The sequence below is a fragment of the Saimiri boliviensis genome, chromosome 3, assembly GCF_048565385.1.
Source record: "Saimiri boliviensis isolate mSaiBol1 chromosome 3, mSaiBol1.pri, whole genome shotgun sequence".
Classification (NCBI taxonomy): Eukaryota; Metazoa; Chordata; class Mammalia; order Primates; family Cebidae; genus Saimiri; species Saimiri boliviensis.
The window spans coordinates 69,120,585-69,147,456 of NC_133451.1; the positions used below are offsets into that span (position 1 = coordinate 69,120,585).

At 42.0% G+C, this 26,872-nt stretch overlaps 1 protein-coding gene across 1 annotated transcript in view; it reads right to left on the bottom strand.

The window, feature by feature from the left end:
* Positions 1-3,091: 3,091 nt before the first annotated feature.
* PPEF2 (protein phosphatase with EF-hand domain 2) overlaps positions 3,092-26,872 on the bottom strand; it is a 36,984-nt gene continuing 13,203 nt past the window's right edge. Inside the window, exons 6-16 of the mRNA XM_039468397.2 lie at positions 25,888-25,934; positions 24,039-24,205; positions 22,906-22,942; positions 22,667-22,816; positions 17,970-18,356; positions 16,704-16,889; positions 15,211-15,353; positions 9,937-10,043; positions 8,819-8,982; positions 7,118-7,205; positions 3,092-3,916 (exon numbers count right to left, since the gene is read on the bottom strand). Of these exons, the coding sequence (XP_039324331.1) occupies positions 3,663-3,916; positions 7,118-7,205; positions 8,819-8,982; positions 9,937-10,043; positions 15,211-15,353; positions 16,704-16,889; positions 17,970-18,356; positions 22,667-22,816; positions 22,906-22,942; positions 24,039-24,205; positions 25,888-25,934 (1,730 nt within the window). The 3' untranslated portion in view covers positions 3,092-3,662. The remainder of the gene's footprint in view (positions 3,917-7,117; positions 7,206-8,818; positions 8,983-9,936; positions 10,044-15,210; positions 15,354-16,703; positions 16,890-17,969; positions 18,357-22,666; positions 22,817-22,905; positions 22,943-24,038; positions 24,206-25,887; positions 25,935-26,872) is intronic.

The following is a 26,872-nucleotide window of genomic DNA, read 5'->3' on the forward strand; positions in this document are numbered from 1 at the left end:
GGTACCAGCCTGAAATACAGAAATTAAGGGCCAAAACAGTTTGGGAGTGAAGAGATTGTCACATTTGAACATATTACATTTGAGATGTTCATGGGAGATGTAGGTGGAAGTGTCTGGAAAGCAGTTGGATATTCAGGTGTAAAAACCAAGGGAGAAGATTTGCGTATGGAAAACTATAACAATGTGGTTACAGTCACATAAATCTTTAAAGAGTCATATTAAAAGTCTCAACCAGTTTACATGTCCCAGCTTTCAGCTTTCTTTCTTTCTTTTTTTTTGAAACAGAGTCTTACTCTGTCGCCGAGGCTGGAGTGCAATGGTGCAATCTCAGCTCACTGCAACTTCTGTCTCCTGGGTTCAAGCAATTCTGGCTTAGCCTCCCGAGTAGCTAAGACTATAGGTGCCTGCCACCACGCCCAGCTAATTTTTGTATTTCTAGCAGGTATGGGGTTTCACCATATTGGTCAGGCTGGTCTTGAACTCCTGACCTTGTGATCCACTCCCAAAGTGCTGGGATTACAGGCATGAGCCATCAAACCTGACCTATGTCCCACCTTTCTAAAAAAAAAAAAAAAAAAAAAACAACAACAACAACAACAAAAAAAACTAATCATCAATTTCTACTTTAAAAAATTAAAAATTCTTGGAGAACTTTGTATGTTTTAATCTGTTTGCATCAAGAGTTCTTGGGTCTGTTAATATAATTTAAAGGTATTTAGTAGTTTAGTCATCTAAATCAGAAAATGTTTAGTTTCTGAATTTACTTCTTATATTGATGGTTATACCAGTGCAGATAGCAGTAGGGTAGTCTTACCAAATAATCACCCTTTATTATTGCAGGGTAAACCAATTAAATTGATGATACTGAGTCTGGCTACACATTAGCACCACCTGGGGAGTATTTCAAACATACTAATAAACATCTATAATAATCAGAAAAACGTAAGTTAAAACCACAATGATCTGTCACCTCACTCATGTTACACTGGCTCTTATCAAAAAGATGAGTGACAACAAGAGTTGGCAGAATACTATTCAGCCTTTAAAATGTAAAAATTTGGGGCTGTGCACGGTGGCTCACGCCTGTAATCCCAGCACTTTGGGAGGCCAAGGTGGGTGGATCACGAGGTCAGGAGTCGGAGACCAGCCTGACCAACATGGTGAAACCCCATCTCTACTAAAAATACACAGATTAACCAGGTGTGGTGGCAGGTTCCTGTAATCCCAGCTACTTAGGAGGCTGAGGCAGAAAAATTGCCTGAACATGGGGAGGCAGAGGTTGCAGTGAGCCGAGATCACACCACTGAACTGCAGCCTTTGTTCTGTTTGCTGCAGAACAAATTGCAATAAACTCAGTGGATAAAGAATCTGAGCATGGTTTTACCGGATCTTCTTAGGGTCTCAAAAGTTTTATTCAAGGTGTTGGCCAGACTGCATTCTCATTTGGAGGCTCAACTGGGAAGAACCTGCTTCCAAACTAACACAACTTATTTGAGAATGTATTTCCTTATGAATGTACTTTTGAAGACCCTGGCTTTTTGTAGCCATTTGTTAGAGGCTGTTTGCAGATCCTATAGGGCACCCATCATTCCTTATCATGCGAGTTTCCTTAACATAGCTGCTAGCTTGTCCAGGCAGAAAGGACAATCTCTCTTGCTTCAGTCTACTAACATGGAATTTTATATAATGTAATATGATCACAAGAGTAACACCCCATAACCTTTGCCATTTTTTCTTGGTTAGAAGCAATTCACAGGTCCCATTTACACTCATAGGGAGGAGATCACATGAAGGCACAAACACCAGAAGGTGGAAAATCATTGGAGTTGGGGGTCACTGTAGGGATAGGGTCTATTTGTCACACAAGAAGAAAGAACCATATATTGAGTATAGACAATCCAAACAGCTAAAATAGTCACAGGTATAATTGGAAAGAATCCTGGGTGGAGGCAGAAATCATGGGTTCCAGTCCTGGCTGCGTTAGTAACTTAGATCACATATACCCAGAATTGAAGTTCTCTGAACTTCAATTTCCTTAGTTTGTAAATAAAATGAAGTAGTGGAAACAGCTTTGGATATTAATCAAATAAATGCATAGTAAAATATCATGGAGGCACTGTAATTTACCTTTAGCAGAAGTTAGAAAAGATCCCACTAAAAGCTTATGAGTTTATGGTAAAATTGGTATGCCCAGTTCTGAAGAGCAACCTGGCATACCTATCGTGCCATTAAAATGTTCATACCTGTGATGGTTAATTTTACATATCAACTTGATTGAGCTACAGGATGTTTAGATATTTGGTTAACTATTACATGTGGGTATGTCTGCAAGGATGTTTCTGGATGAGATTAGCCTTTGAATCTGTCGGCTGAGTAAAGGAGATTATCCTTGCCAAGGCTGAGTGGACCTCATCTAATCTGTTGAAAGCCTGAATATACTAAAGGGCTGAACAGGAAAGAATTATTTTTTTCTGTCTCACTACCTTCGAGCAGGGACATTGGTTTCTTCCTGCCTACTCAAACATGAACTGGAACTCAGTCTATTGGCTCTTCTGAGTCTCAGGCCTTTGGACTTCGACTGGAACTTACACCATTGGCTCTTCTGGTTCTCCAGTTTGCCAGCTGCAGATCTTAGGACTTCTCAGCCTCCATAATCACGTACGCCAATTCTTTACAGTAAGTACTTACATAAATATCATATTGGTTCTGTTTCTCTGAAGCACCTAGACTAATACAACATCCTTTGTCAAAGTAATCCCATTCTTGGGATTTTATACCACTAAAATGGAAAATTCAAAAGATTTGTGTAGAATAAGCTGTATGCCCTATGTTATTAACTAGTGTTCTTTCTTTTTTATTTTACTTTAAGTTCTGGGATACATGTGCTGAACATGCAGGTTTGTTACATAGATAATCATGTGCCATGGTGGTTTGATGCACCTATCAACCTGTCATCTAGGTTTTTAAGCCCTACATATATTAGGTATTTGTCCTAATGCTCTCCCTAGTGTTACTTCTGATAATGAAAAAGTGGAAACAATATACATGTTTAACAATTGGAGAATGGCTGCATAAATTATAGCACATCCACTTCAAAGAAAATTATGTGAGCATTAAACTAATAATTATGGAGAATACAGAGTCACAAGGGAAACACATGGGAAAGGGTTTACAATTAGATGTGAATTTATTTTTTAAAAGCAGAACATCAAATTATATGAACACTACAGTAACAAGTAAGAAAAACTAACTAATGAAAAAAATCCATAAGTTTGAGTCATGGGATTACAATTTTTTTAATAACTTTCCTTTACCAATCTGACATTTTCAAGATAATAAATAAAAAGTATAAAATAAAAACAAAGAGGGAGTTGAATTATCAGTGGTTCTTAACTGGAGTGGACTTTAGAATTTAAAAACACTATACCTAAGTTCAGCTTTGTGAAGATTGTGAGACGGGGTTGGGGCACCCATATACTTAAAATACTTACATACACAACACCCCAACCCACCCCTCCACACTGAAACACACAGGTGATTCTGATGCATGTAAGTAGGCAAATTTTCAGCTTAAACTTCCACATGGAGAATAAGGGAGATACTCCAGTGAGAAGCTGGGCATTGCCTACGAGGCACTGTGGGTGATGAAGACCAAGCTGTTCTTAGCATGCACCTGGACTGCTGCAGCCACTGTCTTCAGCATTTGTAGCTTGTGGGCATTCTGAGGTATCGCCCTCTGGGCAGGATTTCTCCACAAGGCGGAAGGCCTCCAGGAACTCATTGATATCTATGTGGCCATCTTTGTTGAAATCAATGCTCCGAGCAAGGTCACAGATGCAATCATCTGTAACATCGATATTCATATGAGAGCTGAACAGCTTCCAGGTCTGCCTGAACTCGTCCAGTGAGATGAACCCTTATCAGAGACAGGAAATCACTTCAGTGCGTTAGTCCAGTTTTTAATGTTCATTTCCTCTGACATTCTTAAAAGGACACGTGCTCCCTACTGCTAAACAGAGAGACACCCAAAGCCTAGTATCTAGTTTAAACTCCCAAGAGGATCACACAAAACCTCTGGCTCACCAATGATTTTTAGCTGGGAGCAATTTTGCTCGCTTCCCTCCTGGAGACATTTGGCAATGTCTGGAGCCAGTATTGTCTGTAATGACTAAGAAGGGGGTGAGGTGCTACTGGCATCTGATAAATAAAGGCCAGATGTGCTGTTAACATCTTGCAATGCACACGATGGACTCCAAAACAAAGAATTATCTAGTCCAAAATGTCAATAGTAACACTGCTGAAAAGCCCTGCATTTAATCATCTCAAACATATGCTAATTTATTCTGGCCATTAAAATCCTTTGGACCCATACATCTATAGCCAATTGATGTTTTACAGGGGTCCCAAGGTCATTTAATGGGGAAAGAATAGTTTTTTCAACAATGATGGGAGACAAGCAGGTATTCACATGTAAAAAGAGTAAAGTTAGACACCTACCTAATACTATATAAAAAAACTAACTTGATATGGGTCAAAGACCTAAATGTAAGAGCTAAAACTATAAAACGCTTCGAAGCAAACATAAATGTAAATCTCTGTGACCTTAGATTATGCAACAGTTTTATAGCTTAAAAAAAGCTATAACATCAAAAGTGTAAATAAAAACAACAAATAAATTGGGCTTTTTCAAAATTAAAAACTTCTGGGCACCAGGCTGGGCGCAGTGGCTCATACCTGTAATCCCAGCACTTTGGGCAGCTGAGGCGGGTGAATCATGAGGTCAGGAGTTTGAGACCAGCCTGGCCAATATGGTGAAACCCTGTCTCTACTAAAAATACAAAAATTAGCAGGGTGTGGTGGTGGATGCCTGTAGTCCCAGCTACTCAGGAGCCTGGGGCAGAAGAATCGCTTGAACCCAGGAGACAGAAGTTACAGTGAGCCGAGATTGCAACACTGCACTCCAGTCTAGACAACAGAGTGAGACTCAATTTCAAAGAAAAAAGAAAACAAAAATTTGGGGCATCTAAGGACATTACCAAGAAAGCGAAAAGACAATCCACAAAATCAGAAGAAAAAAAAAATTGCAAAGCATGTGTTTGATAATGTCCTAGTATCCAGAATATATGAATAATTCTTACAACTCAAATAAAAAGACAAATAGCCCAATTTAAAACTGGACAAAGGATTTGAATAGACATTTCTCCAAAAGAGATATACAAATGGTCAATGAGCACATGAAGATGTTGAACATCGTTAGTTACTAAGGAAATGCAAGTCAAAACTATAATGTGATGCTTTACACCCAGTAGAATGGGTATAATAAAAACTAAGAAAAAAAACCCACAAAAAACAAAAATGGAAAATCACAAGTGTTGGTGAGGCTGTAGAGAAATTGGAACCCTCATACATTGTTGGTGGCAATATAAACAGGTACAGCCACTGTGAGAAACAATTTGGTAATTGCTCAAAAAGTTAAACATAGAATCACCCAGCAGTTACACTCCTAGGTATATACCTAAGAAAACTGAAAACATATATTGACACAAAAGTCACACAGGAATGTTCATAGCAGCATTGTTCATAATAGCCAAAAGTAGAAACAAACCAAATGTCTATCAACTAATGACTGTTGTCATTAGGAAATAAAAGTTTTGTCCATGCAATAGAATATTATTCAGTCATAAAAAGGGAATGAAAAACTGATACTGCTGCAACATGGATGAATCTTGAACACATACTAGGTGAAAGAATCCAGACATCAAAGGCCATATTTTGCATGATTGCATTTATATCAAATGTCCAGAATAGGCAAATCCATAGAAACAGAAAGATTAGAGGTTGCCAGGGACTGGCGGAGGAGGGATAGGGAATGAGGAGTAATTGCTAATAGGTATGAGATTTCTTTCTGGGGTGATTAAAGTGTTCTAAAATTAGATAATGGTGATGGTTATACACTCTTGCGACTATACTAAGAACCACTGAATTGCATATTTTAAACAGGTTAATTATATGGTTTGTGAAGTATGCCTCAAAAACAAACAAACAAACAACCTAGTAATAATGTTGAGAAAAAGCCTTTGGACCATTGGGGGAACAGAATGAGAATATACAGGACTTCACTGTACATTTTTAAAATAACTTCCTGTGAATCTATAATTATTTCAATTTTTTTTTCTTTTTTTTTTGCAGTGGCGCAATCTTGGCTCACTGCAACCTCCGCCTCCTGGGTTCAAGCGATTCTTCTGCCTCAGCCTTCCAAGTAGCTTGGACCACAGGCAAGTGCCACCATGCCCGGCTAATTTTTGTATTTTTAGTAGAGATGGGGTTTCACCATGTTGGCCAGGATGGTCTCGATCTCTTGACCTTGTGATCCACCTGCCTCGGCCTCCCAAAGTGCTGGGATTACAGGTATGAGCCGTGGCGCCCAGCCAATTATTTCAATATTTAATGTTAAAAAATATTTTGGGAGTGAGATTGCAAACGGCTTTCTGTTCTAGGCACTTTTCATTACTCTGTGGCTATCCTTGATGGAACTGTAAAGGATATCACATCTTTTTTTTTTTTTTTTTCCTTTTTTGAGACAGTCTTACTCTGTCACTGAGGCTGGAGTGCAGTAGCATGATCTCAGCTCACTACAACGTCCACTTCTGGGTACAAGCAATTCTTCTGCCTCAGCCTCCCAACTACCTGGGATTACAGGCATGTGCCACCATGCCCGGCTAATTTTTGTATTTTTAGTAGAGACTGGGTTTTGCCATGTTGGCCAGACTGGTCTCGAACTCCTGACCTAAGGTGATTCACCTGCCTCGGCTTCCCAAAGTGCTGAGATTACAGGCGGAGCCACTGTGCCCAGAGGATATCACATCTTCTAATAGCTATTCTTCCTTATAAGAATCAGTTTGTCTTCATTCTTCTCTGCCCCACCTCTTTCTCTATGGGCTGCTTATGCTACTCAAGTACTTTACTGGTTTCTGCCATTTATAAGCACTAATCTTCTTACCTTGCTATCCAAATGCCTGAGTGGAGATGAATGGGGATGAATCAGGAAGCAGACTAAAGGGTTTGAGGTAAAATATTTGCAGTGCATCAAAAGTGATAGAATAATGAATGCTCTTACCTGAATGATCACTGTCTATGATCCTAAAAATGGTCTCCAGGTTGGATCGGTTTCGATACAGTGTTTCCAGTAAACTTGATTGTATGTTCTGCAAGAAAAAATTCATTTTCCTCCTTCGTCATATGTTTAGGCTTGTTCCAATATATAATTAACACACAGTCAACCCTGATGATCACACATTCTTGAAAAAACCTGAAAATATTTTGCCGTCCCTCCATTCCCTCTATCCCATTCAGCCCACCAAATAATCTAGTGGTTTAAGAGGCACCTCCCCCATGATGAAAATCTTCTAAAATTGACTGTGGTGATGGTTGCGCATACAGGTTATGTATCCCTTGCCTGAAACGCCTGGGACCAAAAGCGTTTTGAATTTTGGATTTTTTCGAACATTGTAATATTTACCTGTACATAATGAGATATCTTGGGTGTGAGATCCAAGTTTTGTTTTTTTGTTTGTTTGTTTGTTTGTTTTGAGACAGAGTCTCACTCTATTGCCCATGCTGGAGTGCAATGGCACGACCTTGGCTCACTGCAACCTCTGCCTCCCTAGGTTCAAGCAGTTCTTTGCCTCAGCCACCTGAGTAGCTGGGATTACAGGAGCCCACCACCATGTCCAGCTAATGATTTTTTTGTGTTTTTAGTAGAGACAGGGTTTCACTATCTTGGCCATGCTGGTCTTGAACTCCTGACTTTGTGATCCACCTGCCTCAGCCTCCCAAAGTGCTGGGATTACAGGCATGAGGCACTGTGTCCAGCTGGGACCCAAGTTTAAACACAAAATTAGTTTTTGTTTCATATACACCTAGCCTGAAGTTTATTTTACAAAATATTTTTTAGTAATCCTGTGCATTAAACAAAGTTTGCATACACTGAACCATCAGAAAGCAAAGGTATCAGATGTGAAGTTTTTCACTTGTGGCATTGCGTTGGCCCTCAAAAAGTTTTGGTCTTTGGAGCATTTCAGTTTTGTTTTTTTTTTTTAAACAGAGTTTTGCTGTGTTGCTCAGGCTGGAATGCAATGGCATGATCTTGGCTCACTGCAACCTCTAGGTTCAAGCAATTCTCCCACCTCAGCCTCCCAAGTAACTGAGTCTACAGGCATACACCAGCACACTGGCTAATTTTTGTATTTTTAGAAGAGATGGGGTTTCACCCTGTTGGCCGGGCTTGTCTCAAACTCCTGGCCTCCAGTGATTCACCCGCCTCAGCCTCCCAAAGTGCTGGGATTACAGGCATGAGTCACCACACCCGGCCGAATTGTACACTTTAAATGGATGAATTGCATGGTATGTGAATTATATAGCAATAACACTGTTAAAGAAAGTACCTAGCCCGAGGTTGCACATACATGACATATTCAATACGTCGTTATTGAATAAATGCTTTTTAAGTAGGATAAGCAGCATGGTGTTGAGGAAAGAAAATGGGCGTTGAGGTAAGACAGACCCTGGTTTGGGTCCCAACTTAGAAGTTCTATGACTCAGGCAAGTTGCTAAATATGTACCTCTTGGAGTCGTTTTGAGGATTAACTGAGGCAATGTATGAAAACCACTTAACATAAAGCCTGACACACAGAAATTCAACAAATAGTTCCTCCCGTTTTTCACCATCCAGCTTTTTGGGTTATTACTAGTTGGTTGTTTTTGTCTAAGGAGTATCGTAGTCCACACGTGCTCTCATCCGTCATTGCCACACCATTACCTCATGGCTCAGTTGTTCCTTGGCCAGGTTCTTCAGCCAAGACTTGTACTCCAGCATGTTGTCTGCTGAGCTGTTCACCAGCTGTGGCCTCAGCATCCGCCACGGCAGTCCCAGATGCAACACAGACTCCACCACTGCGGCCCAGTCACTCAGGGTGATTAAACCTACAGGAGAGAGCTAACTTGTTGACTTGTCACCTAGAAGTCTAGTTTCCTGCCCAGTGGTGTGGATATTTTAATCCTGACATCCTTCTTACTATCTGCAGGTAATAGAAATAATCGGCACTGTCCTATTTTTGTTAGTAGTGGCAGAGTTGGCTGGAAGCTAGGCTTGCCAGGTAAAATACAAGATGTCCAGTTAAATTTGAATTCAAGACAGAAGTAAAGCATATATAAGTGCCAAATAGTACGTAAAAAATATTTGTTGTCTGTTTGTCTTAATTCAAACTCAATTAGGCATTTTACATTCTTGTTTACTAAATCTGACAATACATCTGTAAGCCACATAAGAGTTTGTAAATAATATCATAAAACATATATCTACAGCATTGGTTATTTAAAAAAATTAAATCTCCTAAATTCCTTAGAATATATCATTCACTGAAACACTTGGAAGGCTACAATATGTATATGTGAAAAGATATTGCTATGAATTCATAAATGTTACTCTGATTTTTAAATAGGGATATATTTAGTCAATATCCATTAGACATTCAATTTGTTGAACAGACAAAAATTTTTAGGTTGGATAATAGATCATGGAATACGTAAGCACACATTCAACTTCAACAAGTCAGGTCACTGGTCTTTTGCTAGTCTTAGTGATACTCTTAGAACTTTTCCCACTTGTTCGTTGCTTGGTTCCGGCCACGTTACCCTTCCCCTGACTCTATTTCATTTCACCCTCTCTATTTGGCCAAGTTAATATTTTGCTAAAAGCTTAGAATATTAAAATTTAGTTAGAATAAATGAGACATTAACTTGAATAAAATGGAGGATAAGCCAAAGGGGACTTTGGGTCACTCATTAAAGCAGCAAATGTTTATTTGCTAACTAGTGTAAGACACATTTTCTGGCTAGCTTCCTTCCTCTGTGAATCTTTAGCTTGATCATTCTTACCGACTTTATCTACATCATGCTTCTTAAATTCAATGAGAAGATCTGAAGAATGAGTAAATAGCTTCTCCCTCAGAGCTCTCAGAGCCGACTCCTCCACTCTGCTAATCCTGGGACAGGAGATGAAAAGCAACATTTTAACGAATTGGTATAGAAGAAATACTTAGATATTTCACTACATTTTTTCCTCTCTCTTTCTTAACTTATCAGTCTCCCAAGAGCTCAGTTTTTGAGGGTGAGCTGCTTTCCTCCTCCCTGTACACAAATAAGATGAATATGGGGAACACCACTGTCCTTCCAGGTATGGGACACTGGTTAGAGAAGAGTTCTGGAGAAAGATCACCTCTGTGGTAAAGTTACCTAGCCACCCTGTGCTTCAATTTCCCCACCTGCAAAACAGTGATTAAACCTATCTCTGCCTCACGGGATGATTGCAAAGATTACAATGAGTAATTTCACGTACAGCACTTAGAAGAAAGGCTGGCACGTAGAAAGCACTCACCAAATAGTATCTGTTATCACAATCACTGTGCGTTCTTTGTAATTTATTATCATGTGAAACAGAAGGCAAAATTTATAAATAATAAAATAACACGAATTTAGTTTTCTCATCTTTATTGAGTCAATAGAGTAATGCTGGGCACAGTACTGGGTCCAAAGTAAGTGCTCAATAAATATTTGTAATTGAATGAACAAGAATAGAAAAAGAGGCTTGGCGTGGTGGCTCACGCCTGTAATCCCAGCACTTTGGGAGGCTGAGGCAGGTGGATTCCTTGAGCCCAGGAGTTTGAGACCAGCCTTGGCAACATGGCAAAACATTCTCTCTACTCACACACACACACACACAATTAACCAGGCATGGTGGTGCCTGCCTGTAGTCCCAGCTACTTGTGGGGCTGAGGTCAGAGGATCACTTGAGCCCAGGAGGTCGAGGCTGCAGTGAGCTGAGATCGCACCACTGCACACCAGCCTGAGTGACATAGTAAGACCCTGTCTCAAAAAAGAAAAGAAAAAAAAAAAGATCATAAAAAGAGATAAAAGGTAAGTAAATGTTACTTTTTTTTTTTTTTTTTTTTTTTTTTTTTGAGACGTAGTTTCGCTCTTGTTACCCAGGCTGGAGTGCAATGGCGCGATCTTGGCTCACCGAAACCTCCGCCTCCCGGGTTCAGACAATTCTCCTGCCTCAGCCTCCGGAGTAGCTGGGATTACAGGCATGTGCCACCATGCCCAGCTAATTTTTTGCACCTTTAGTAGAAACGGGGTTTCACCATGTTGACCAGGATGGTCTCGATCTCTTGACCTCGTGATCCACCCACCTCAGCCTCCCAAAGTGCTGGAATTACAGGCTTGAGCCACCGCGCCCGGCCTAACATATGTCACTCGTAACATCTTATTGAGGAACCAGCCATTCTACAAATAATGACCAGATAACCTATCTTTTTCCATGTTAAAAGTTAAAAAAAAAATCATGTTTGATGAAAAGCTTATTACAGTGGAACGGATTTAACATGACAGTCTTTAAGTGGGCTACATAGACCTTTAAAAGAGTGTGAACCTAGCCTGGCATGGTGGTGCAGGCCCATAGTCCCAGCTACTTAGGAGGCTGAGGTGGGAGAATCACCTGAGCCTGGGAGGTTGAGGCTGCAGTGAGCCAAGATTGTGCCACTGCACTCCAGCTTGGACAACCAGAGTGAGACCCTATCTCATTAAAAAAAAAAAAAAAAAAAGTGTGAACCACTAGGCACGGTGGCTCATGCTATAATCCCAGCACTTTGGGAGGCTGAGGCAGGAGGATCGCTTGAGGCCAGGAGCTCAAGACTACCCAGGGCGATACAGCTAGGCTGGGTTTCTTTACCAAAAAGATTTTTTTTTTTTTTTTTTTTGAGACGGAGTTTCGCTCTTGTTACCCAGGCTGGAGTGCAATGGCGCGATCTCGGCTCACCGCAACCTCCGCCTCCTGGGCTCAGGCAATTCTCCTGCCTCAGCCTCCTAAGTAGCTGGGATTACAGGCACGCACCACCATGCCCAGCTAACTTTTTGTATTTTTAGTAGAGACGGGGTTTCACCTTGTTGACCAGGATGGTCTCGATCTCTCAACCTCGTGATCCACCCGCCTCGGCCTCCCAAAGTGCTGGGATTACAGGCTTGAGCCACCGCGCCCGGCCAAAAATTTTTTTAAATTAGCCAGGCTTGGCGGTACATGCCTGTAATCTTAGTTACTTGGGAGACCATGGCAGGAGGATCACTTGAGCCCAGGAGTTCGAGCTTACAGTAAGCTACGATCGAGCCACTGCACTCTGGCCTGGGTGACAAAGCAAGGCCCTTTCCTGTCTCTACAAAAGGAAAACAAAGTGTGAACCACCTAAAACTCCCCGCAAATTTCACAAGTATGTGAGTATAGGTGATTTTTTTTTCTTTTTCTTTTTCTTTTTTTTTTTTTTTTTGTAGAGAGTTCGTTTTATCAGAGGCTAACAGAAGTATGTGACTCCTAAAATGTTTAAGAACCACTAGTTAGACAAAGCATTTAAACTGCTTCTGGTAATCTGTAGTCATTGAGAGTTATGCAGGGATGGAGTGTAGGGCAATGCCCTTGAAAGTTATCTGGATGTACAAGGCTTTCCTGTCTCTACGTCAAGCAATACAAAGTAAGCACTTACTAAATGCAGAGCTCTACATGGATTATCTCAGTAATCCCTCAACACTCATCAAAGAAAGTACTGTAACATTAAATCCATTATGCCCATTACAGACAAAGATAGTAATTCGGTCAGGGTCACCTAGCTACCAAGGAGTGAGGCCAGATATCCATCTGGCTATGCTGGCTCCGAGCTGGCTCTGCAATTATTGTGAGAAGTGGATTGAAACAAAAAGTAAATGGATTCTGAATGAGATTTCTTTAAGAAGAGCATGTTATCAAGACAGGCATGGTGGCTCACACCTGTAATCCTAGCACTTTGGGAAGCAGAGGCAGGAGGATCGCTTGAGCTCAGGCGTTTGAGACCAGCCTGGGAAGAACAGTAAGACTTCGTGTCTACAAAAAATTTTAAAAATTAGCTGGGCATGGTGGCGCATGCCTGTAGTCCCAGCTGTCAGGTAGCTCAGATGGGAGGATCTCTTAAGCCCAGCAGGTTGAGGCTGCAGTGCTGTACTCCAGCCTGGGTGACAGAGCAAGACCCTGTCATTCTCTCTCTCTCTCTCTCTCTCTCTCTCTCTCTCTCACACACACACACACACACACACACACACACAAAGAAAAAAAAAGGCATGTTATCTTGGGCTTATGGACATCAAGACATCAATTATGGCTGCTTAGAGACATTTCCCTCCTTTTTTCTAAGTTCTCCATTGTGTTCCACACAGTTAAAGTCATTGGATAAGTGATTTCTGGGTAAATCAGGTGATGTTATACTTATTTAATGCAATCAATGAAGGTTTCAAAGAGCTGAATGCTTTTTGACTATCTTATTGAAACACGCTATTTCTAGGATTCCCTACAGTGACTCTTTTTGCAGTGACAACCCCTAAATCCTATGGAATGATAGTTCTAGTCTCCAGGTACCAGGGCTCACCCCTGGAGATTCTGATTTGGTAGGTCTGAGTGAGGCTCAAATGGCTGACTTTAGGTTTGAGACAGAGTCTTGCTCTGTTGCCCTGGCTGGAGTGCAGTGGTATGATCTTGGCTCACTGCAAGCTCTGCCTCCTGAGTAGCTGGAGTTATAGGTGCCTGCCACCATGTCTGGCTAATTTCTGTATTTTTAGTAGAGATGGGGTTTCACCATCTTTTTCAGGCTGGTCTTGAATGCTTGACCTTGTGATCCACCTGACTCGGCCTCTCAAAGTGCTGGGATTACAGGCATGAGCCACCGCACCCAGCCAATGGCTGACTTTTTATAAAGCTCCATAGAAGATTTTGCCATACAACAGGTCTGACATTCACTTGGTGAGTTTATATTTTTACGTAATTCTTTTTAAGTGAGGCTGGCTTATATTTAATAACTTGAGAATGATTTAAGATAATGCACTTTTATAGCACTCACACAAGGGTAAATGCTAAATACTAACATGTTGTCTATCCACCTGATTTATGCTAACTTTGCCTATCTTAATTTCTAACTCTGTTAGGCTGAACACTTAAAGAACCACGCTCAATAGCACTAAAACTCTTATCTGTTCGCATCTTATATACCCTGAGGCCATATTGGCTGTGGGAGGCAATATTACATAGACATTAAAAGTGTGGGTTCTGAAATAGAATTGCCTCGGTCAAGGACTACCTTCACTCAAAGACTAGCTATGTGACCGCAGGTCAGCTGATTTAACTTTGGTTCCTTAATAATCTCTCCTACAAAACTGAAATTAATAACAATATCTGTTACATGAATTCATTGTGAGACTACATATATAAATTCTTAATAACATTTTGTGGCGGTACTACCTCTCAACAAAGAACTCAGAATCATCTCAAAAGCTACCATTTAAATAATATATGCTTCCTTCAAGAAAGAAAGGGGCCTCATTAACAAATATGTGTACTAATTTCACCTGCCAAATCTCCAGACAGTGAAAGAACCTCTGGCTGTGGCTTGTAGGGGTAACACAAACCCTTTAAAGATGAGAGAAAATAGGAGAGTAACTTTAGAAAGACTTAGTGGCTTAGTAAGTAGACTTTATCCAAGATGCAGCCATGGAGAATAATTTCTTCTTTTTCTTCTTCTTCTTCTTCTTTTTTTTTTTTTTTTTTTTTGAGACAGTCTTGCTCTGTCATTCAGGCCGGAGTGCAGTGGCACAATCTTGGCTCACTGCAGACTCCACCTCCCAAACTCAAGTCATTCTCCCACTTCAGCCTCCCAAGTTGCTGGGACTACAAGAGCATGCCACTGCATCAGACTGATTTTTGTATTTTTTGTAGGTATGGGGTTTGGTCACGTTGCCCAGCCTGGTCTGGAATTCCTGAGCTCAAACCATCCTTCTGCCTTAGCCTCCCAGACTGCTGGGATTATAGGCATGAGCCACTGCGCACCACTAAGAATAATTTCTGCAGAAAACAAACTTGTTGCTCCCATTAATGATAGGGAGATAGAGCTAGTAGGAGTGTGTGGATGAGAAAAAAGAGACTCCTACTATAATGTCTGTCGTCTTACTAAAACTTCATGCTGACATAGCCAAATTCTGAATTCTCACATAGAATGTAGATAAATGTAATGTTTGATTCTTCATTCAAAGATTCTACAAACACTATTAATTTTTTTCTTTCAATCACTCATTGAAAAATCTTGCCTTTGCCTCATGGTGAGTGTGTGGGTCACCTTGTTCGCTTGATACTGCACGATATGTGGGGTCAGGGCTGGCCCCAGTTTGACATAGGCCCCTCTGTTGCTGCCAACTTCATAGTAGTTGGAGGCAGAAAAGATGGTTAATACCTACATCAAAACATAAGAGAGACAGGCATTCACATTCACTGAAGAAACTTTCACCCTCAATCCTATGTGGCCCAACTCAACTGCAGAGGCTGCTGTTTCTCCTAGTGCTCATCTGGGAATCTTTCCTTCCTTCCTTCCTTCCTTTCTTTTTAAAGTCATCGATGCTAATAGGGCAAGAGTTATGACTGAAGTCATAGAAATTTGAATTCTGATAGTTTCACAACGTATCTTCTTCACATTTTTATCTCAAGTGAAAATAGCAGGGGTCATAGAAAACGCCGCATTTGTTTCAACTTAGAGGCAAAGCTGGGTCTGATAAACCAGATGGCCACTACAAAAAGCAGGAAGCTCAGATCTGAGAGCTGATGTGATGCCTTAAAGCAGAGTTTCCTACGGACTGTTGTGGCTCCTCAGATGCTCTATGAAAAAAGTTTCCACAGTCACTACATTGGGAAATGCTAGATACTGTATCTCTTCCTGAAGATTTGCAGTGAAAGTAGGAAGCTAGGGCTGGACACAGTGGCCCACGCCTGTAATCCCAGAATTTTGGGAGGTCGAGGCGGGCGGATCACGAGGTCAGAAAATCAAGACCATCCTGGCTAACACTGTGAAACTCTGTCTCTACTAAAAATATAAAAATCAGCTGGGCATGGTGGTGCATGTCTGCAGTCCCAGCTACTCCAGAGGCTGATGCAGGAGAATTGCTTGAACCCAGGAGGTAGAGGTTGCAGTGAGCCAAGTTCGCGCCACTGCACTCCAGTCTGGGCAACAGAGAGACTCTGTCTCAACAACAACAACAACAACAACAAAAAAAAAAAAAAAAAAAAAAAGAGGAAACTAAAGGTTCTCAGAAGTCCTGTAATAAAGAAACTTGTATGGCCTAGTGGTATTAGGCGAGACAAATATTGTAGGATTTGGAGATGTCCAAAGATTAGTCAGAATATCAATTGTGCTCCTGAGAAGACAAATGATTCTAAATCCCTGCCTGGGGAGCAGTGGAGAAATCCAGTTACCCTGTAGGCTTTTTTGGGCCATGTGACAGTGAGCCTTGTGACCTGAAGAACAGAGGTGTGGCTGGGAAAACACTGGCCTCAGATTTCCATTCATAAAATAGGACCATGTTACTCCAGGTATTGGTGGACAGTGGCCTCAATCAAACTTTGGGTCTCAAAGAGGCTGTAAGGGTCAAGGATCAATGACTGTAAAGGACCTAGTTGCTTTGAGCAAGTGGGTAACAAATACAAGGTCTGTAGGTTGCTAGGAACTGAGAGCCTTTGCTCATCCAGGTCTGAGCCCTTTGGACTACTTTGGTGACACACATGCCTGTGCTGCCGCAGAGGGAGCACCCACCTTGCGGTTGTGACAGAATTCATAGCCTTCAGGTTTGCATTCGTGTGAACGGATCAGGAATTGCAGCTTGTATTTTTGTAGCAACTGTTCTGTCACATCAGGCCCAAAATAACAGCCTCCTCCCCGAATGGTGTTGGCCTTGCAGCCCTCTTGAGCCATGGGATCACTCCACAGGATGTCTACAACCTGAGAAGACCAAGAGATGATTTCCTTCCCAAACACTAGATAGATATTCATCCACAGTCATTCAAATAAAAGGAAGAGGGAGGAGGAGGGAGGGGGAGGAGGGATGGGGATAGGGATGGGGATGGGGATGGGGATGGGGATGGGGATGGGGATGGGGATGGGGATGGGGATGGGGAGAATATTTGAATAAGTGAATAAATGTCCATGCAAGCAATATTTGACATACATTTATATTCTAGATATCTAAGGTTCCAGAATTTTTTATTACTCACAAAATGAATGTGTGCATGTGTATATATTAGTTGACAAGTATATGCCCACTTTCTTGAAAATAAATCTGATATGAAAGCTCAATACGTAAAACAAATGAAGTTGCCTGGTAGAAGCTTTGATCATGGCCAGTAGTTTTCAGTCAGTGCTAGTGCTCCAGGCTCCTGGACTTTTGCCCTAAACAGAAGCCACAAGTCCTGGGACTGGCAAGAGAGTCTCCTGCATATTCAGAAGCCCCTAGATATGATCCTGGGAAAGTGCAATCGACATTTTATTTCTTAAAGTACTTTAAGAATTTTTTTTTAACAAATTGCAGAAGAGACCAGGCATGATGGCTCATATCTGTAATCCCAGCACTTTGGGAGGCTGAGGTAGGTGGATCATTTGAGGTCGGGGATTCAAGACCAGCCTGGCCAACGTGTGAAACCTCGTCTTTACTAAAAATACAAAAAAATGAGCCGGGTGTGGTGGTGCACACCTGTAATCCCAACTACTTGGGAGGCTGAGGCAGGAGAATCGCTTGAAACCAGGAGACAGAAGTCTCAGTGAGCCAAGATCACACCATCGCACTCCAGCCTGGGTAACAAGAGCGAAACTCCATCTCAAAAAAATAAATAAATAAATAAAAACTAAACTAAAACATATGAGTCATTAGGCAAATACTAGTGTCCTTCTGGGCCTTCTGGGGTGTTGAAACCCCAAAGAGAGAGAGAAAGAGGGGCCTCAAAACATACCCCGACTTTCCTCGGAAGAAGGAGGTTTAACTGGTTGCCAGCCACGTGCTGGGAAGCAGCAGCCGGCCACGCTCACCTGCCTCCACTCCTCCTGAGTGGGCTTCCGCAGCTCTCCGGTGTCAGAGTCTGTTTCTGAGGCCGAGCACGAGGGCTCCTCTTTCTCCTCGGTCACCAGGAGGCCTGCTTGCTGCCGGCACCACTCCAGCTCCAGTTCCACGGAGCTCCGCACCCGCTGGGAGAGCTCCCGCCCATCTAGGGAACCGCCAGAGGGGATGCTGGAGGATCTGCTGCTTTTGTGAGCCTTGTAGGGGCGGAGGCGAACGGGCGAAGAGGGAAGAGAGCGGCTTTGGGGGAGAAACCATGGGATGGGTCCTTGTGCAGAGCTCTTCTGGTTGGCTATTCTCTGCTCCTCCATCTGCTTCTCACTCTTCTGTCTCGTGTTGCACCTCATGATGGAAACTATCTAAACATGTCCAGAAAGAGAGACCGATGCTGGAATGAAACTGTAGGCCCAGACAGTTGTGGTGACTTACTCCTGTAATCCTAGAACTTTGGGAGACAGTCCAGTGAATCACTGAAGCGCAGGAGTTCAAGACTAACCTGAGCAACATGGCAAGACCCTGTCTCTACAAAAAATATCGAAAAAGGAGCTGGTCATGGCGGTACATGCCTGTAGTCCCAGCTACTAGGGAGGCTGAGGCTGGAGGATCACTTGAGCCCAGAAGGTCAAAGCTGCAGAAAACGGAGATCGAACCACTGCACTCTAGCCTGGGTGACAGAGGGAGATCCTGAGAAGAAGGAAGGAGGGAAGGAAGGAAGGAAGGAAGGAGGGAAGGGAGGGAGGGAGGGAGGGAAAGAAAGAAAGGAAAGAGAAAGGGAGAGGGAAGAAGAAAGAAAGAAAGAAAAAGAGAAAGAAAGAAGAGGGAGGGAGGGAAGAAAAAGAGAAAGAAAGAGAGGGAGGGACGGAGGAAAGAAGGAAGGAAGGAGGAAGGGAAAGACGAGGAGGAGAAGGAAAGGAGAAAGGAAGGAAAGAGAAGGAAAAAAGGAAGGAACTGTAGGTCCTTTGTGAGCACCATTTTGACACGCAGGTCAGTCCTAAACAGTGGTGTCCACGGACAAGGGCTGATCTGTTCACTGTTCCTGGCCTGGGACAAGGCAAGCACGGAACGAGGTAAGGGTAGCCCTTGAGAGTAAGTCCGAGAAACATTTATCACAATATGATATTGCCACGGTCAGTAGGCTTGTATTTTTTGTCTGTATGTCTTTTTTCAAATTTTTATTTTAGATTTGGGGGTACATGTGAAGGTTACATAGGTAAACACATGTCATGGGGGGTTGTTGTACATATTTTTTCAACATTTTCCTGATAATTCATATTTATTTTATTTTACAAAAGCATTGATCTGTGACAAATCGGAAGTTTATAAAACCTGGTCCTTCACATACTACTCGAGAAACACTAACCTAGGTCATCGCTTCTCTCTAGGAGACCAGTGACTTTTTAGACAAGGACAGGAAAGGGTAACTCTCTCTCAGAAAGGCCAGTCTTTATTGACTTTGCTGCCATTCCAAAGATGCTAAAACAAAGAAAAAGACTCCAAGTGGGTCGGGCATGATGGCTCACGCCTGTAATCCCAGTACTTTGGGAGGCCGAGGCAGGCGGATCACCTGAGGTTGGGAGTTTGAGTGTGGTGGTGCATGCCTGTAATCCCAGCTACTCAGAAGGCTGAGGAAGGAGAATTGCTTGAACTCCGGAAGCGGAGGTTGTGGTGAGCCGAGATCACACCATTGACTGGCAACAAGAGTGAAACTCCCTATCAAAAAAAAAAAGAAAAAAAAAAAAAAGACTCAAAGTATGTGCGTGAGACATAGGAAGAAGAAAAACTTAACTCTTGCTGCAGAGGAGACAGCACCTAATGGTACTTTAGAGGAAATGCTCTTGTAGCCATTATCTTACCCGTTGGGGAAGGACAGGGGAGGGGAGCGAGCTTCTCTTTCAGACTGGACCTAATCAGAAAGACGCTTCTTGCCATAGGGGATTAAATAGAGTCCCTCTCACTTGCAGTCATCATGGCACTGGGACTGGGTTGAGAATGTAGAGGACGTAAGTGGCACGAATTCTGATCATGGTAAGAGAGGGGTCAGGAGAGCAGATTGTAGCAGCAAGCAAAAAGAAAGAGCAGCCATTCCTCGTGTGCCTGAGTGCTACTGTGAATGCTGAGAGGGGAGACTTCCATGGGATAGCCACCACAACGGGCTCATTCACCATAGGAACTCTGTGTGAGCACATAATCAAAGAATGAGAACTTTCTGCAAATAGATCTGAGGACTGTGATACAAGAAAGCCATGTCCCAGCATGGACTGGCTTAGGGCAAGAACAAAGAAGGACACCCAGAGAGGGGAAGCAGAGCTGACTGATGTTTGAAGGACAGTTCAGAGTGACGAGAAGAGAACAGAGCGTATTCTCTGACATTGGACAAGCGTTAATCACTTTCCAGGCAGTTCCTGTCTTGGGCATGGAGAGTGCAAAGACACAAAATATGAACCGACTGATAACCTCCTCCTCACGCCTCGCTGGCACACGATGAGGGTCAGCCCACCGGTCCCACCTCTTCTGACTCTCAGGTAATTTTATTTTAAGGATGTTCTTATCTGCTCCAAGCAGCATCCCTAACTTAAGGAGACTAATAGTGTTAATATATATTGAGTGTTAATATGTATTGTCCAGCTGTATCCAGACAAAGATGCAGCTGGACAGAACGTTTGAGTTGAAAGTTTGTGAGAAACATCAAGATACAACTGATGGCTAGATGTGGTCACTCACACCTGTAATCCCACCTGGGAGACCAAAGTGGGAGGATCACTTGAGCCCAAGTATTTGAGACCAGCCTGGGCAACATAGTGACACCCCATCTCTACAAATAATTTTTTTTTGAAACAGAGTCTTGCTCTGTCACTCAGGCTGGAGTGCAGTGATGCTACCTCGGTTCACTAAAACCTCTGCCTCCCGGGTTCAAGTGATTCTCCTACCTCTGCCTCCCAAGTAGCTTGGATTACAGGTACTCGCCACCACACCCAGCTAATTTTTGTATTTTTGGTAGAGACAGGGTTTCACCATGTTGGCCAGGCTGGTCTTGAACTCCTGACCTCATGATCCACCCACCTCGGCCTCCCAAAGTGCTGGGATTACAGGCATGAGCCACCACGCTCCACCCTCTACAAATAATTTTTTAAAAATTAGCCTAGCATGATGGTATGTGACTGTAGTCCCAGCTACTTGGGAGGCTGAGGCAGGAGGATTACCTGAGCCCAGGAGGTCAAGGCTGCAGTGAGCCGTGATCACGGCACTGTACTCTAGCCTGGGTGACAGAGTAAGACCCTGTGCCAAAAACAAACAAAAAAGACAAAACAGATATGTAAGTGAAAATGCTGGGTTTGGGTGTACAGGGACACATAGTGTGTTTTCTAGTCACCAAACCGCAAGAAGTCATATCCTCACTTGCTAAATAGTAGCTAAGTCTAGAAGCCATACACTAGGGGTAGAAGAGTAGCAAGAAACCTGGGTATCTGGGAAATTTCATAGAACCAAACTGCCATTTCAGCCAACAATTGCCTATTCCGTGATGCAAATCCAGGTCTGTCTGATTCTAAAGCCATATTCTTTCTTTCATGTATGTGTCATATACATCAACTTTCATATCCATATCCATTAGAATTGCCCAAAGTTGAAGTAGACTGGCTTGTGTGGTGATGTGTTCCCTGTCTTTGGAACTTCTCAGGAAAATGTTGTCATGGATGCAGTAGCAGTGTTTCCTGTGTGGGATAAGTCAAGTGTAAGAGTCAAGTGTAAGAAAATAGAACCTTTGCTTTCTAGGTTTCCATTTTCAAAATGAAACAGAAAATAGAAATCTATCGTTATTGGTAAATAAAACATCCTGTCTCACACTCTTCTGCCCCCAACCCCAACACATTCTGGTTATTGTGTGCTCCTTTAGGGCAGGCACCATCTCTGTTTCATCTTTTTTTAATCTCCTCTAGCACTTTCTTTGCATGTAGTAAGCACTCAAAACATATTTGTTGAGTTTGACTGAAATTGATCTTCATCTTTTTTTTTTTCCTGCCAAATAGCATGCTCTCTGAATGTAGTAGTAGGCATTAAATACACATTTCTTGACTTTAATTGAAGATAATATTAATTATTTGGGAAGCGTAGGCTCTTTAGGTGACAATGATCAAGAGGTAGTGTTTAGAATTATCTAGATCCAGTGGCAGATAACACAGTTCTGGCTGCTACTCCCAGCAGCACATCACATGCGAGCTAGACATGACTAACTGGCTACAGCACACTTGACAGCCCAGCTGTAGATTCTCAATTTTTTTTTTTTTTTTTTTTTTTTTTTTGTAACAGGGTCTGGCTGTGTCCCTGCAAGATGGAGTGCAGTGGCAATGAGAGCTTGCTGTAGCTTCCCAAGTAGCTGAGACTACAGGGCCATGCCATCACTCCCAGCTAAGTTTTAAATTTTTTTGTAGAGACAGGGTTTTGCTATGTTGCCCAGTCTGGTCTCAAACTCCTGGTCTCAAGCAATCTTCCTGTCTTCTAAAGTGCTGAGATTATAGGTGTGAGCCACTGTGCCCAGGCTCCATACTTTTAACGGCCTCCACACTCTTAACAGCCATAATCAGTTGACCGCAGTCAGCATGTAAGATGACATTTATGTTGGCAATGAAAGTGGGCATTATGGTGAAATTTGCATTATTTCATTAATCATTACCTTGCACCTCTCTATTTTGTCCAAAAGCTCCAGATCAGTTATGTCTGACACCCCACCATGAAGAATTAGAACTTTCTCATCTATCAGAGTGGCCAGCGGAAGCCAACAGAAAACGTCTTTCAGGGTTCTTAGTATTTCCTTGCCATGTATCTGAAAAAAAAATATGAAAAAAATGTTATCAAATAATTCACTCAACATATCTGAACTAAGAGAAACTTTTGTTTTTAAAGGCAGCGCACCTTGTATTTATTCATCACTTCCTTGGTGAAGCCATATCTAGATTTCGAAGCACAAATAGGTATTAAAGTAAATTTAGTGACAAAAATCAGAGCATAATCACATTTTTAGAAGAATGCACATTTTGGATACATGTACTTAAATACATAGAAAAGAGACTGAGGAATAATCACCAAAATGTTTACAATTACATCATTATCCCTGGGCAGAAAATTATGGGATATTTTAATTTTCTTCCTTTTATTTATCTGTATTTCCTGCTTTACTATCATGAATCTCTATCGTTTATATGATAGAGTATCAGTATGTGAGAACAAATTCAGTGGTTTCATTGGAGTAGTAAAATAATGTGTAAATTAAAAAACACGAAATCTGGGCTGGGCGCAGTGGCTCATGCCTGTAATCCTAGCACTTCAGGAGGCCGAGGCGGGTGGATTACCTGAGGTCAGGAGATTGAGACCAGCCTGGCCAACATGGTGAAACCCCACCTCTACTAAAAATGCAAAAAAAAAAAAAAAAAAAAAATAGCCAGGCGTGATGGCAGGCACCTGTCATCCTAGCTACTTAGGAGGCAGAGGCAGAAGAATTGCTTGAACCTGGGAGGCGGAGGTTGCAGTGAGTTGAGTTCGTGACCATTGCATTCCAGTCTGGGCAACAAGAATGAAACTCTGTCTCAAAAAAAAAAAAAAAAATCTGGCCTGTGCGGTGGCTCATGTGTAAATCTCAACACTTTGGGATGCCAAGGGGGTACAGATCACTTGAGGTCAGGAGTTTGAGACCAGCCTGGCCAACATGGTGAAACCCTGTCTCTAATAATAATATAAAAATTAGCTGGGCATGGTGGTGCATGCCTGTAATCCCAGCTACTTGGGATAAGAGTATATATCTGTTGAGGCACAAGAATCACTTGAGCCCAGGAGATAGTGTCCTCAGATTGCACCTGCGCTCCAGCCTGGGTGACAGAGTGAGACTGTCTTCCCACCGCCAAAAAATTTAATGTTATATATTGTATATTCTACTTTTTAAAAAATTGAAAAACGATTTTTAAAAGCATTTAACAAGAAGCTCTGAAGAAATAACGCTTTACAGTCACAACAAACAAACATCAAATACCCAAGCATGTTTTGGCTTGTACCGTAAGTTCACCATATGGTCCTCATGGTTTCCTCTGTTAAGATGGAACTCTTTGGGGTAAACCAGCATGAAGGCAAAAAGAATCATCAGGATCTCTACTGAATCCTTGCCTCGATCCACAAAGTCACCGTTGAACACGTATGACCGTTCTGGCGATGGGAGGCCATTCTTTTCCACAAGGAGACCAGTCAAAGAATGAATGGGAGGAGGGAAACAGGAAATCATGTTAAAACCAATAGGCATTTGACGATCACATCATGTCTAGTAAATGATGGAAATGTCTTCTATTGGTCTTATATTTCCTTTCCAGCGAAGCTAAGGTTATGAGACGCTCCTTCAGACAAAACCAGAGTCTCGCCATGTGTTGTGGAACAAAGGGAAGCGAACCTGTGATCCAAAGTCCAGTTTAAAGTTCTGGCCACACTGTCTTTAACTAGAAATAATAATACCTGCCATAGATTTGTCAGGACTAAACAAGATAATGCATGGGAAAATGCTATGGGTAATGTAGTATGTGAATAAAGTAATATTCCATTAATAAAATATTATGCTCATCTCTCTTGTTATATGTTCTACACATTATAACTAAAATATATATGAAAATAGCTTTTGATTGTTTTGATAATAATCAGTTTTCTTTATGTGGAAAAAAGAAAATCAGTTGCTAAATAGTGATTTTCTTCTATTTATTTATGTTTTAAGAGACAGGGCCTCACTACGTTGCCCAGGCTGATCTCAAACTCCTGGCCTCAAGCAGTCATCCCACTTTGGCCTCCCAAAGTGCTGGGATTATAGGCATGAGCCACTGCACCTGGTCCCTTTTAGTTATTAAACATTTTATATTTGTTAGCTTATAAAAATGTACTAAAATATAATGCGGTGCTGGCTTTTCTATTATGTATTTGTGGCAGCAGAGTAGGAAATATTATTAAAAATAATATTTTAGGCTGGCGCAGTGGCTCACGCCTGTAATACCAACACTTGGGGAGGTCGAGGCAAGTGGATCACTCGAGCTCAGGAGTTTGAAACCAGCCTCGTCAACATGGAGAAACCCCATCTCTATCAAAAGTGTAAAAAATTAGGCCATCGTGAGGTTAGTTTTTCCCTACCGATGATGTATTGTTGCCATGGTAATCTGCTCATAGGAACCGCATGTTCAGATAGTTGGTATATGTACTTGGCTAAGGAGCCAATGGGATGAAGCTACCATCTGTGGGATTATGACTGAACGCCTCTAAATCAGAATCCCGCCCACGCAGAACCATACAGCAGCGCGGCAGGGTCTCAGCTGGCCTCGGATGGCCTCGGATAGCCGGTCTCTTGTTGTCCCTGCCACACGCAGGGACCAGGATCCGGTGCGAAGAGCCCCTAGTCTTGGGAAACGGGGTGCAGTCAAAAAGGCGGCTGCCTCCTCGCCCATCATGCAACGCACGTTTGTGGGGAACCTGGCACTAAACCATTCACAGAGGAGCTGCTTCTGGGTCAGGGTTTCATTGTAGCAGAGCAGCTCCTTTGCCACGATCTATTGAAAGTCAGCCCTGGACACAAGGGTTTGAAAAAGGAAAATTTAAAAATTAAAAAATGAATTAGGGCATGGTGGTGTGCACCTGTGGGCCCAGCTATTCGGGAGGCTGAGGTGGGAGGATTGCTTAAGCCTGGGAGGCAGAGGTTGCAGTAAGCCTAGAACGCACCACTGCACTCCAGCCTTGGTGACAGAGTGAGACCCCATCTCAAAAAATCATAATATTTTTAAAATTTAAGAAATATTTAAGCATTTGTTGAATTGATACTGAATCTGAACTTTTAAATTAAGCATCAGAGCAAGAAAAGAACTTAATTTGAACTTTTACCTTATAAAATATAAATATTAAGTCATCGAGTTGGCCATGTAAGTCTCCTAACAAAGACAGAAAAAGAATATCAGTTCTTACTGTTCTTTACCAATGTTTCTAATTTTTATTATACAAAGAATACCCAGAAGAATCTGACCAAAAAAAACCTACAGTTACTAAGTTTTCCATATGTAAGATAAAGATAAATATTAATTTCTCCTCATTGCAGAGATAGTACTGAAAGCAGAAGGCATAATTTTTTTTCTGCTGGATTATTATAAATTGTAAATGACCTATATTTTTACTGAAGCAAAGACGAAACAGAACAAGCAGGGTTGCAAACATAGATGAGAACTGGAAAGATTTTGCCCATGTTAAAGTAGGAAGCAGCTACTCACTTATGAGCCAGTGGTAGAAGATTTTTCAAGAGACTTTTAAAGCAAAATCTAGACTCTAATATAAAATATTCCAATTTTCAAATGTCAAAATACCATTTTTAAAAGTTTATGGGCTGGACGTGGTGGCTCAAGCTTGTAATCCAAGCACTTTGGGAGGCCAAGGTGGGCGGATCACGAGGTTAGGAGTTTGAGACCAGCCTGGCCAACATAGTGAAACCCCGTCTCTACTAAAAATACAAAAATTAGCTGGGCGTGGTGGCAGGCACCTGTAATCCCAGCTACCTGGGAAGCTGTGGCAAAAGAACTGCTTGAACCTGGGAGGCAGATGTTGCAGTGAGCCAAGATCGAACCATTGCACTCTAGCCTGGCAGACAACAGTAAGACTGAGCCTTAAAGAAAAGGTGTATTCCTAAAATGTAATCAAAAAAAAAAAAAAAGAGGAAAAAAATAAATTAAAAAAAAAGTGTATGAACATTGCAAGGCAAGCAAGACCTATCTGCAGGCTGCAGGTGACCCTGGCAGTGCCAGTTACAATCCCTGGTGTACTGGAGCCTCCCTCCGCTAGCTTAAGGTGTGGGACGTCAGTCTATAAGGATGTTAACCAT